Source organism: Morus notabilis, unplaced genomic scaffold (assembly GCF_000414095.1).
Source record: "Morus notabilis unplaced genomic scaffold, ASM41409v2 Scaffold2409, whole genome shotgun sequence".
Taxonomy (NCBI): domain Eukaryota; kingdom Viridiplantae; phylum Streptophyta; class Magnoliopsida; order Rosales; family Moraceae; genus Morus; species Morus notabilis.
Window position 1 is genome coordinate 1 of NW_010356646.1, and position 13,369 is coordinate 13,369.

General features: G+C 33.2%; 3 protein-coding genes across 3 annotated transcripts; 2 read left to right on the forward strand and 1 right to left on the reverse strand.

Annotated features, from left to right (window-relative positions):
* Positions 1 to 473: 473 nt before the first annotated feature.
* On the forward strand, positions 474 to 1,980 carry LOC112092291 (the record flags this gene model as incomplete). The annotated part of the gene is made up of 4 exons (XM_024168110.1): positions 474 to 592; positions 963 to 1,065; positions 1,282 to 1,380; positions 1,532 to 1,980. Coding segments are annotated over 4 exons (672 nt in total), but the record flags the coding sequence as incomplete, so codon positions are not given.
* Positions 1,981 to 2,007: 27 nt separating this feature from the next.
* On the reverse strand, positions 2,008 to 5,769 carry LOC21384402 (protein LAZ1 homolog 2). Its single transcript, XM_010088376.2, has 8 exons — positions 5,620 to 5,769; positions 5,223 to 5,279; positions 4,980 to 5,088; positions 4,008 to 4,192; positions 3,212 to 3,300; positions 2,734 to 2,983; positions 2,300 to 2,524; positions 2,008 to 2,226 (listed from the first exon to the last, which is right to left on the reverse strand). The coding sequence occupies exons 1-8, from the start codon at positions 5,767 to 5,769 to the stop codon at positions 2,047 to 2,049; spliced, it is 1,245 nt and encodes a 414-aa protein (XP_010086678.1). The 3' UTR covers positions 2,008 to 2,046.
* Positions 5,770 to 10,767: 4,998 nt separating this feature from the next.
* LOC21384403 lies at positions 10,768 to 12,717 on the forward strand (the record flags this gene model as incomplete). The annotated part of the gene is made up of 4 exons (XM_024168224.1): positions 10,768 to 10,773; positions 10,897 to 10,978; positions 11,904 to 12,418; positions 12,555 to 12,717. Coding segments are annotated over exons 1-4 (766 nt in total), but the record flags the coding sequence as incomplete, so codon positions are not given.
* Positions 12,718 to 13,369: the final 652 nt, after the last annotated feature.

Sequence of the window (13,369 nt, forward strand, 5' to 3'; positions counted from 1 at the left end):
CGACAGGGTAAGGCAAAAAGTGACGAGTTTACTCAACTTATACAGCGTGGTTCGAACCGTTTTCAAAAACGGTTTTCACGTATTTCAAGAAGCAAAAAATAAAATGAAAATAAAACGACATTTGTTTAGCAAATGTTTTGAAAACGAAAACGAAAACGAAAACAGTGAGAATGATTTTTGTGAATGAATTAGAAAACAATTGTAAATTGTTTTCACTTTTCTGTTTTCATTTTTTAGTACTTATCAACAATATTAATAAACACAATTTCACTTTTTTTATTATACTCAAAACAATCTCTTAAAAAACCAACCAAACTCAATTTCAGAATCGGTCCCAGAATAAATTTCAAAACAATCTCATTTTTACTTTTTATTGAAAACAAAATCATTTTGAAACTAATTCCAAATGCACCCTATAGTTTCTAGTTTTTTCATTTTTCGTGAGAATTATCATTTTTCTGTTTCCATCACAGGTACTTGCAAAAGAACAGATTGAGCAACTTACCGCTCAGGCATGGCTTTCAGAGAATAAACAGCTTGAGGATAAGGTTCGTTGCCTGGTACAGCGTGTTTCGAACCGTTTTCAAAAACGGTTTTCACAAGAAGCAAAAAATAAAATGAAAATGAAACGACATTTGTTTAGCAAATGTTTTGAAAACGAAAAAGAAAACGAAAACAGTGAGAATGATTTTTGTGAATGAATTAGAAAATAATTGTAAATTGTTTTCACTTTTCTGTTTTCATTTTTTAGTACTAATCAACAATATTAATAAACACAATTTCACTTTTTTTATTATACTCAAAACAATATCTTAAAAAACCAACCAAACTCAATTTCAGAATCGGTCCCAGAATAAATTTCAAAACAATCTCATTTTTACTTTTTATTATTGAAAACAAAATCATTTTGAAACTAATTCCAAATGCACCCTATAGTTTCTAGTTTTTTCATTTTTCGTGAGAATTATCATTTTTCTGTTTCCATCACAGGTACTTGCAAAAGAACAGATTGAGCAACTTACCGCTCAGGCATGGCTTTCAGAGAATAAACAGCTTGAGGATAAGGTTCGTTGCCTGGTTCTATTAGCAACTCTCAAGCTAAACTGTAGGCGTAATATCGTAAACAAATTTGAAGGCCTGCAAAGGCTTGTGGAAAAATTTCAACAGTTTTTTCAATCTGATATTATGAATAGGAGGTTCATTACTTCATCCCAATGACTTCGCTATCCCAAATCACTAACAAGATGCATTGTTGGTACCTTTGTTTTTTCCTTTTGGCAGACTGCAAAAATGAGCTTACGGACCGGGGTGGTCTGCGAGTATACACGCATGACTGTACTTGAGACGGCAGGAAAGCAAATACTAGGCGGGCTACAAGAGGTATACATATCCTTAATAAGATCTAGGAGTGCTACTACACTCGTGCATTGTTTTGAATAGAAAAGGATAAGCTAGGGAGAGAAATGTAGTGACGGTTTTATTATCATCATAAAACTGCCTTCTGATGAATCATCTAAAAACAAAACAACAGGTACCACAGAAGGGTCGTCCGCAAAAGACGGCAGATGCTTTAAGAGAGAGAGTGATACCGCTACAAAGCCTGTGTGTGGGCTTTGGCAACTTGACTGCCACTGCTGATAACATTCCTCCAGGATGTGAAGAACCAAGACTGGCTGAAGCTGCTGAAATCTTCATGAAGGCGGCTTCAAATTGTTGTGGCAGCATTTTCAGGCACTGCTGCTGTATGTGTTGCATCCAGTGTTGTTCCCACATGAACAACCAATGCGCAATTGTATTAACCCAGATATGCACTGGGCTAGCAATTTTCGGCTGCCTCAATTGTTGTGTAGACTTGTGCTGTTCCAACAGCGATGGACGATAGAAACTTGTGTATCAAATTTTATAGTCCGTAACAAATTGTTTCTACAGTGTATTAAGAGATACTTGATGAAAAGTTGAGGTTTTGTTCTACTAGTTCGTTTGTTCTCTTGGAATGAATTTGGTTCAACACGTGTATAATCTTCACTGTCAAAATAACCTACAGTTCTAAGGAATGTGAGTTTCACATGTAAGATTTTCTTCATATTGCTCGACTCTCAACTCTGACTCGTCTACTTCTTTGTCTGAGCTAACTGATTTGCGGTGGAAGGTTTCTTGAATCTTTGTCACTCCCTTCTCCACAGGACCCATTGCTTGGTTTATGGTCAACACAACATCCTTGACAACCTGCCGATGATGGCGGTGAGACAGACATATAACCGAATAACAATGCAGCATATTCAAGAGGGAAAGAACTTACATGTTGACCTCCTTTAAGAACAATGTCCTGAACGCTTTCAGTGACACTAGTTCCGGGAGCTTCAACCTTTGTTTCTTGTTTCTCAAGCACAGCTGGGGTGTCACCTTCTAACTTCACTTCTCCTTTGGTCCTTTCAGTGGTGACTTTTCCATACTCACTGGCAGGGATGTAGTGATAAGGTTCCGCCGAAAAGACAAACACATGAGCAACAGCTGCTATAGCCATCTGCCAAACCATTAGACACAAACCTGCATCATTAGGACTTCAGGAATAAAGTAAAATAACATCGGGGATCTTGCAGATTTCATCGTTAATCCTGATCATAAAAAAAAAAGTAGCTCCAAATTGCCTCGTAAATTTGTAGTGACACAGGACAAGTGCATGTGCTTTGAGAAACAGAGTTGGTAAAGACTTCGTTCAAAGAAACCTCTTACTTCTATGCAAATTAAGAAATCTTGTAATGCAGTCTGTAATTTCCCCTCTTTCGGTATAACTCCGAATTCATGCAACAGCGCGATGCCTAGACCTTGCCACCAAGTGGCAAACACAATGGCCTTGAAGCTGATGAACTTTGCAAGTGGCTTTATACATTGAAGTCTCTCGTGAGTTACATTGTAAAACTGCACAAGGCAATACAGTGCCCACATCTGGCTGAAGTTTAGTACTACTGCCATGTAAGGATACCTACAAAAAAAAATAAATAAATAGAATAAAAATGAGGACATAGTGCTTAATGCTCAACTCTGTCGAATTAGAGGAAGATGGGAAAATGCGACTCGAGTTTGAGTGTATATTTTTGTGGGATTATAATTTGGTAAATTGGAACGAACAGCTGAAAGGAGAAGTCAAAACGTTGGCTAAGAATGTTAAAATCATCTCATCTAATGGTATAAGAATGCATAAGATACGTACCCATAATACCACTTGAACTCTCCATCACCATAAACGCCAAAAATCTCCAACAAGAATGCTAAGAAGGCACACAATGTCTTCAGAATCATCTGTGCTATCCAGCAGATATCAGAAGTGAAGGAAAAAAAAAATGGAGAATTTATCCTTGCGAGTGCATGCAGCTAGACATTTACCCCTTATTCTTGATAAATACAATTTTATTAGTGTAATTATTTGACTAAAAAGGTTATGAATAAAAAATAAAAGATAAAAATCCTGACCCATGCACTTTTAAAAGGTATTTATCAAGATTACAAAAAAAAAAATGTGAATTCTGTGGTATGACTGTGAAGAAAGACTATGAGACACAATTTTGAACAATGAGGTCAAATTAGAATCATAACATATAGGAAAGGAACCCATATCTCTATCCATTTTGTCTGTCCATCCCTCTGTCTAACCAATTATTTACCGACATGTCATCCCCTCAACAAAAGGCACAAACAGGGCAAATAAACGGGATGCTCTGTTAATTTTGTTTTTATTTTTCTCTCTTAATAAATTTCTCAATTCCTTTGTATCATTTCCTTCCCTTTCTTCAATCTCAAACATTTTTTTTTTCAGGCTATCCTTGGGGTTCATGAAAATCTAATTATTCTTAACTGTCAAATCACACCTTGACACACCGTTCCTAATTTGATATGATTCTAGTGTAATGTAACGATCAAAACTGTACTTATCGGTAATCTTGTCTTTTTTTCATACTCTGCCAGAATTCTATGGGGAAAAAAAACTAACAAATGGAGAAGTGACTTACATATTGCACAAGACCAAATTTTTCTATTGTCATCAAATCTTTTCCAATAACATATGGTCGGAAGAAGAGGTTCCAAAGTGACTTATGTTGTTCAATGCGATTCTCACCTTCCTCTTCTAGCAATGGTTTGCTGAGCTGTTTTTTCGATTGATTTTCAAGTAGTTCTATCACACTACTTTCTCCACCTAGTATAGTAACAAATATAAAAGAATTCTTAACAAGAATCAAACAAAGTGTACCAAGTAAGATTACTATATATTCAATCCTTTTCAAATCTATGTGCAACTCAAGTTTCAACCATCAGATGAGACTTTAAAACGCTCTTATCTGTTGAATTATATTTTAGCTTTTATCAAGTGCAGTTGCTCCAATGACTCGTATCAAAAAAACAAAATGTATGTGCATACAAAAATTGGGATATATTTTAATTCTACTGGAACATGTCTTAGTAATTCTGGTTTCGGTAAAGAATTCGGAGTATGCTTTGAGCCGGTGAATAATAATGCTGTAATATACATTAACTAATGGTACCATGTCTTATAGACAAAACTTCGCATTTTAGAATTTTGTACTTTGTAGATATACCTTACTAAAGATGAATAAAACAATAACCACCATTTTAAAAAATGGAGAATTTACCCTTAAAAGTGTACGAGTCTAAATCTTTATCTCTTATTTTTTATAAATACCCTTTTGTTAGTGTAATTATTTAACTAAAAAGGTTATGAATAAGAGTAAAAGATAAAAATCATAGTACACTTTTAAGGGGTATTTGTCAAGATTATCCCAAACATTTTCTAAATCTAAGGCCCGTTTGAGTTGAAACCTTGAGTTAAACAATGAATTTACGCGATAGAAAATATTGTAACAAAAAAAAGTTAAATTTGATTTTTTTAGAGAAAAATCAGCAAAAACTCAAATTATAATTCGAACTAGAAACAGGGCATAAAGAAGTATAGGAGAGTGAGTTACCTAAACAAGCAACCAAATAGCTTCCAAAAGAATACAAGGCAAATGCTTCATAGCAGTTTCTTAAAATGTCACACGCAAGAGACAACTTCGGATTCCACAAGGATATAATCTGGGCAAGAAAAGGACCCAAATGAATATCTTTACTCATATGACCATTCTTTTGACAGTAAAATTAAAGAGAAAAACATGACAAATACTCTTTGCAAACAATAATAATAATTAAAAAAAAAGATAGAATCTTACTGACTCAGTGGCATAAACGGGTACCATGAAAACAACAGCAACAATCCATTTTTGTTCCTGAAACATAAATAATAAATAAATCACTATTTATGTGTGGACCTTGTGAAAAATAACAATATATGCTCTCAATTATCATATTTGTCAATGCATGTAATAACACACACACTAACCCAAAAAAAAAAAAAAAAAAAGTCTCTCCCCAACTTCTCTCAAAGAAGGGAAAAAAAAAAAAAAAAAAAAAGAAATCTATGAAGTACACACAAATACAATCCGATGGAGGGTCTAAAAGCAAAAACTAAAAAACCCCATATAAGATAATTTATTATACATACATGCATACATAGATATACATATATATATATACGTAGATATACATATATACATATGAAAAACTAACCGCGGGATTGGTGTAGGATCTGAGATGTTGGAGAATAAGGAAAATAGAAAGTGAGAATGCCACAACGACGAAACAGCCTGCTATTATGAGGCCTGGTTGCTGGAGATCTCTATAGAAGCTCTCAGAATCCGAAATTCGATTTATTTCCATTTCAAGTTTGGTCTATCTAAATTGCAAAAACAATTGACAATGAATTATGAGTTTGTTTCCCTTATGACAAGGTTTTGCAGCTCTACATAAGCTAGCATGGAAATTCGACACGTGTCCAACTGTAAATTTATTCGTCAGTTTCGTGACACGTAGGTTGTTAGGAGGGCAGTTAGTTTCCTGAGCCACTGAGGAAATGCCTCGGGACAAGTGTATACTAGATTTATATTACACTGTCCGCAAAGAGTGATACGTGGATCAGCAAGCGGAAAGGCCCAATTTTTTTGCCCATTTTGTTTGTAGCTACTACAGGGCCTAACTTTTGAAAGCCCAGCCATTATCTGATGTGTGATGTGGAGCGGTTGAAACGTCCATCAAATGGAAAATAAAATAATTGTTTTTATTTTTGTTTTTCATGTTTTTTTTTTTGTAAATAAAAATAATTTTAAAATAACGTTTGATATAATTAAAGATAAAAAATGAAAATAAAAAATAAGAGAGAAATAAAAAACAAGTCGTTTTTTATTTTTTATTTTTATTTTCTCCTCTCTCGAGCAGAGAGATATTAATAGATTATTTTATACTGAAAACAATCTTTTGATAAAACAACCAAATGTATTTTTAAATTTGAATTATGTCTGAGATTGAAAATGTTTTCATTTTTATTTTCATACAAAAAATAAAATCATTTTAGAACGAGTTCCAAACGTGCTCATGATTCTTCTTTTTCATGATTGTCGTTTTAATAGTTGATGCTATTTTTTGGATGATCATTAGTTTCTCATGTTACTGTGGTTTTGTAAGTTGCTGTCGTTTATCTAGCTACTAATCACGTTTTCCAGTTATTGTTATCTTTCAAGTTGATGTCGTTTCTTCGAACACGATATCGTTTTTTACGGTTATTATATTTCTTTCTGATGTATAGTTTCTTATAATAGTTGTAATTTTGACATGTTGGGTCGTTTTCGAATTTTTATCGTTTCGTGATAAATTGTTGTTTCTCGAAATTAATTTTGTCGTTTTTTTAAAGTTATCTCGTTTTCCTGTGATTGTTATCTTTCAAGTGGATGTCGTTTCTTCAAACACGATATCGTTTTTTACGGTTATTGTATTTCTTTCTGATGTATAGTTTCTTATAATAGTCGTCATTTTGAGATGTTATGTCGTTTTTGAATTTTTTTCGTTTCGTGAAAATTGTTGTTTGTTGAAGTTAACTTTGTCGTTTTTACAACATTATTCAGAGGTAGAAACTTTTATTTTTTTTTAAGAATAGAGATAGAAACTAAAGACGAAGGTTTTTGTTTTTGTTTTTGTTTTGATTTTTGTTTTTGTTTTTGTTTTTTGTGTTTTTGTTTTTTGTTTTTTTGCTTAAGAAATCGTTTGATGACTTAAAACATACCAATTTGATTGATAAGAACAAATTCTCAACAGATTGGCACAAGACTCCCCAGTCCTCATTTGGAATTCAAGCTGCCAATAATATAGAGTTAACTTGCTATTACTGTATTACCCAAGTGGGGTATATTTATTGTAATGATAAGTTTAGATAATAATATTTTAATTTTTTTTTATGATGGATAGTTTCCATTTTAGGGAATATTGCCATAAATGGAATTGATGTCACGTGGTTTGGTATATATTTACATGATTTCTTGGTTGAAGGGTGTTCTTGTACGTGGAGACCCTCTTACATCTCGAGGAATTCACTTGGAGAACTCATATATGTACTACTGTATGCGTCTATACATACACAAGTACATATGTATATATCTCAAAAATGGTTTTGGAAGTTCAACAGGAGACGACGTGACAATATATAAATGATATTTTATTCTTGGTCGAATATAAAAGTTACATATTAGCTAATCTTGTAGAAAATAGACACTTGGAAGGTCATCTCTCGCAATAGATCTCCGTACGGATTATGACCATTCTGGTCTGGGTGGCATTTGAAAGAGTTTTTATGTCAATATATATATATATATAGTTCATTCGTTTATGGACCACTAATTTCTAAGTCTTATATGCTGCAGGATCTTGAACAAAATTACATAAAATTTCTCACACAGAAATTCCCAATATATCAAATGGCATCATGTGTAAATGTTGCTATGTCTTGGTTTTGTTGAAAGTAGTGCAAATTGCTCATGATAATTTTATTTATTTATTTTTTGTTGAGAAACATTAGCGCGTTTGGAACTCGTTTTAAAATTATTTTATTTTTTTGTATAAAAATAAAAATGAAAACGTTTTCAATCTTAGACAGAAATTATTTTTAAAAATGTATTTGGTAGTTTTATCAAGAGATTATTTTCAGTATAAAAAAATCCATTAATGTATCTCTCTCTAGAGGAGAAAACGAAAAAAAAAAAAAAAAACGATTAAAAGTCGTTTTTCATTTCTCTGTCATTTTACACTAAACTAACAAATCATTTTTATTTATATTTTTTGTCTTTATTGCGTCAAACACCGTTTTGAAAACGTTTTAATTTTTTCTTTTCTCAAAAAACATATCAATTCCAAACATGGCCTATGTTTTTTTTTTTTTTTCTAGGTACTTAACATGATTAAATATTAGTCATATGATGAAATCTCACATGGATATGAGAAAACTCCCTTTAACTTTTAAGACAAGAGACAGCTGCATGGAAGAAACAAAAGGAGATTCAGTATCTAATAAACATCTATGCGAATGATCATTTTATTGTACTTTTTTTCTTGTGACACATTGGTCAAACTTCTTTGAGACAGATGTTGGTCGGACATAGTCCGGTGAATAGTGATCGCAACGGCATGACCAACACGTGGCGCAACCCTCCCACATTCCTCAAGCGATTTTGCCGGTTAACCAGCTCAGGCAAACTGAGTTTTCTACTACATTGGCTTGGACGCCCATATGGACATGTGAATGGACAACTTCACGTGAATGCATGGTTGGTATATATGGAAGGCCACGAAGCATGAGAGAGTATAGGCCAAGCCACATATTTTAGGGAATTGGTGAAAGATGGACTAAATATTGTCTCTTTACAAATTTATATGTATTTCACTAAATACTTTCACGGGGGCTTATTCGGGTGCAAGTGTCTAAGGAAATCTTTAAGGAAAGAGAGCAATGTTACGAGGCACCAGTGGTGCTTAACACCATCTACTAATAAAAGATAAGTCTCGCAGTGTAAGATTCATAAATGAGACTCATTTTCTATTAGTGATGGTGCTTAATACTGATGGTGTATCTAAGTATTTTTTTTGTGAGATATATTAAGAATTTTGAAAATTTAATAGGAGGGGTTAGAGTTATTCTGAAATTACACCTGAGTTCTCTATTAGTTATCACCCATTATTTACACCACTCCGCGAAATCTAGGTAACAATTTAATCGCACGACCAATATGCTACATTAACATCAATAGTCTACCATATTTATATTACCTTTTCAACACATATCACAGTTTCTCTTCAATGTCGAGTCGTCCGAGTAATCTACTAAATTAACATCGGTAATCTATCAAATTGTGTCGCGTTTTCTTTACACAAATCACGTATCAAATTGTGTCGAGATATTATTATATGATCAAGTTTCCACAAGAACTTGGAAATTAGTACCATATAGGCAATAGCACAATTACACACACACATATATATATATATATAATATATTATGTCGGTGAAATAATACTTCGCCAATTGAGCTCTAGATTGTGGGGTCTGTTGGAGTCTAAGGCCGCCAATCAAGTTTGTGTAGTTGGGGATATAATAGTGAGATTGAGTTGGTGAGTGATGGTTCGGTTGGCAAGGGACATGCCCTCAGGAAGTACTGTATGGGCCGTATATTATAATCATTAAAATAAACTTTCTACATTTAATTCTGATTTATTTATTTTATTTATTTATTTTTTTTATCTGCGTCTAAGTACTCTATTTACCTGTCAATATATGCCAAGGTTAGAAAGAGTTGAAACGACAATGAAGAGATACAAGCTGGATCTGTGTAAACTTTGAGGAACTTCTTCAGAAATTAATAGCTAACGCTAAGGTTCAAACTTTCAAGGACCATGAGTTCCTATTGTTTTGCTAGTTTAAGAAAAAATGATTTATATGCAATTTTTTTTTAATTTATTTCTGCATCAATAGAGTGATAGAGTGCTAAGATCATATCTTTCTTTCTTCTCTTCTCGGAGTGCATTGGATTCGATAGCTTTATTAGGGGTGTGTTTGGTAGATGGATTCAGAATCATGATTCTAGATCCTAATTCAGAATGTTTGTTTATAGTAATTTTGAATTATGATTCAAAATAGTGTTTGATTTGGATGATTTTGAATCATAATTCAGAATTTGATATGATGTTTTAAACTAGTTTAAATCATGATTCTAAAACCACCAACTTCTTGATTCAAGGTGATTCAAACTCCTAATTTTGAATCATAATTTTAGAATCATAATTTGAACTCAAAATCATCGTACTAAACGAACTCTAATTTTCTTACCGGAACAATTTGTTATATTAGTAATGTCATATCCATATTATAAGTGAAATTGAACTCGGCCTTCAAGAAAAATTGGATCAAATCCTTTATGTTCTATGGTGGATTGTGACTGAGGATAGAGGACGGGATCGCGCCAACATTTATGATCTCCCTTTTTTTTTTTTTTTTTTAATTAAAAGTTTTAGTGGGGAAAGACAAAAGAGAGAATTGGGAAAAATAAAGGACAAGGATGAGAGAGAGAGAGAGGCGACAAAGTTTTTGTGGGAACTTGTAGCATAGGCAATAACCAGCTTGGCATTAGACATTTTCTCACATAACACTTTTCTATTAGTCTATTTAAAGCATTTCGCTGCTCAATCCTCACAGGCTTATGAGATCTTTGTATTGCAATATACTCACGATTCCTTAAAGCCCACCATATATAGAATATTTATCCTTTTAATTTCGAGCTATATATCTATCTTTATTCAATAAAAGCAAGTACTAGTACTACTTGATACGATCCCACTCAAGATGAAGGTACTTTTTGTTTGTGTTTTCCTTAATATATATATATATATATATATATATATATATTCTAAGAGACTAGATACTTCTGACGTTGGAAGTAAAGAAATTATGATTTCTGTACTTTGATTGCAGATATTTGGTTGGATGCAAAGCAAGCTTAAAAATGGCAGACATGACGAGAGCAGCCAGAAGCCAAACTCAAAACCAGTTAACCGTAAGAATATTAACGCTCATAATTGACCATTTTCCTTTTATTTATTTGTTTGGTTTATTGAGTACATGTGTATGTCAAATAGGCCATAAAACACATTACTATTTTGATCTACTCCAACAACTTCAAAAGAAAATCGATAGTTTAGACAATCTAGAAGTACTTTCACCAGTCTCATGATGGCTTTTGGCTTTCACTGACTATGAACGAAAAATACAACTGTCAACATTTATGACACAATCAATTTACAAATTCTGAGTAGTGTTGTGATCATTGCTAATTTCCACACATTCATAAGAATCATATACTTAACCATGCCAATAGCCATATATATATATATATATATATATTTCCTCAATGCATACTGTTTTTTTTTTTTTTTGATATTCTTATATTGCTTTAAGTTTGACTCAAATTTTTGAAGATGGGTATTTTCTTTAGGCCGAATGCGATTCTTACATTAATAAAAAAAAAAAAATGCAATTTTGAAGATGGATTTCGGTAGCAGCAAATATTAGATAAGGGAGAAAAGAGATTGGAAAAGTACACCATAAATTATGTTTTGCTCTTTGAATACTGCATGTGTACATATATGGGAAAAGATTGGAGGGGATCATGAATGCGTGATGATCTTTGTTGCATAGATTATGAGCCAATTTGTTAGTGATTTAAGAGACCCTAAAAGTCCTTGGCAAATAACACGATGCAAGTAGTGTGTTCAATAAAAGTATCCAAAAAATATTTTGCACAGATGTCGGTACAATTTTTACACTACTGTTCTTCTATTTCTCCTTTTGCTATAGTAAAAATAGAGCTTCTTTTAAAAGCAAATTAATTCTAAACTAAGTTTATGGGCCCGTTTAGTTCGCTGATTCGAGTTGAGATGTGATTTTATGTAAGCATTTTTTACTATAACAAAAAGTGGCAGAACCGGGCAAGGAGGAAGTGAATGAATGGCTTTACGGCTTGCTGAAAATAGGGACATTTGGAAAGAATGACTTAAAAGAAGAACTACAAGAGGTCAATTTGCAGGGAAATTCGCAATCTCCATCCGAAGACCATGACCAGGATCGGGTGTCTGACGAAGTTGGAAATCTGCGGGATGAGTTGAACTCATTACTGCATAAACAAGATGATCAGGAATCAGCTTCAGCCACAGAACTAGAACAAGTTCTACTCCACAGACAATCAAGCTTGGAAACCGAAAGATTCGCAGGCAACGACACGCAATGTTGTAACGAGTCTAGTAACAAAAGTGGTTCTCTGCGGCGCAGGACTAGCTTAGTCCTCAGCAGAGGGAAACAAGTTTCGATGGACAACGCGAAAAACGCAATTGGCAAGAAGTCATTCTCTTTTCTTCTCAAGAAGGTCTTTGTTTGTGGAAGTGGATTTCCATTTGGTCCCAGTCCAAAAGCTCCAATTCCGGAATCTATAATGGAAATGGTAAACTCATCTAAATACATGCACATTCATAAATTTGAATGAAGACTATGTATTACTTTCAAACTGTGATATATATACATATATATATATATATATATATATAGCTTCTTTGCCTTTACTTGGTTAATGCTAACAGATACTTAGAGCAATGCTACACAAGAAAATATATCCCCAAAGTTCAAGTCCATCCTTGTCTGCAAAGAAGTATTTGGAGAATGGACATATTCCCAAGTCCAAAGAGGATGACATAACTGAGAAGGCAGACAAAGGAAGTAAATGGGTCAAAACTGATTCAGAATGTAAGAACATATAACCTTCATTAATTTTTAGTTTTGAATTGTTCTGTTTTCAAAGAAAGCTCTAAAGTCTAAACCTTACTCATAGTTAAAATGATCATAAGTAAATGAGGAAAGGAGAAGTTAAAAATCCAAAGTACATTGGTATTCGTGCAAAGTACTTTTTGATACTTTTACCAAACACACTACTTGCATCATCGTATCTGTAAAAGAATTTCGGGTCTTCAAAAATAATATCAAATTGGCCCTAAGTAGCTATGTTATGCATTTAGCCATTTACATGATATAGGCCAAGTTATATTTGTGCTATTATTCTTTTTTCCTTGAGGTAGAAGGTGTTTAATGGTTGAGGTGATTTCAAGAAAGTTGATCAAATCATGATTTTCTTTGATTGTAGATATTGTTTTGGAGATTTAAATTGACTCTACATCATCAGATTTTGGAGAATACAGGGTAAGACTACTCCCAAAATCTTTTAGCGAAGAGAATAACCATAAATCCATTCAAATAATTTCTTACTAATCTAATGATTTCATATTATACATGCAGGGAAATTTTCTGTCTTGAAGTAGAAATTTAGATAGTTGGAGCTAATCATTGCAGTTTCACATCCTTTTAGCACAGAAAGTGCCCCGAAAATTGATGTGCTAAAGAG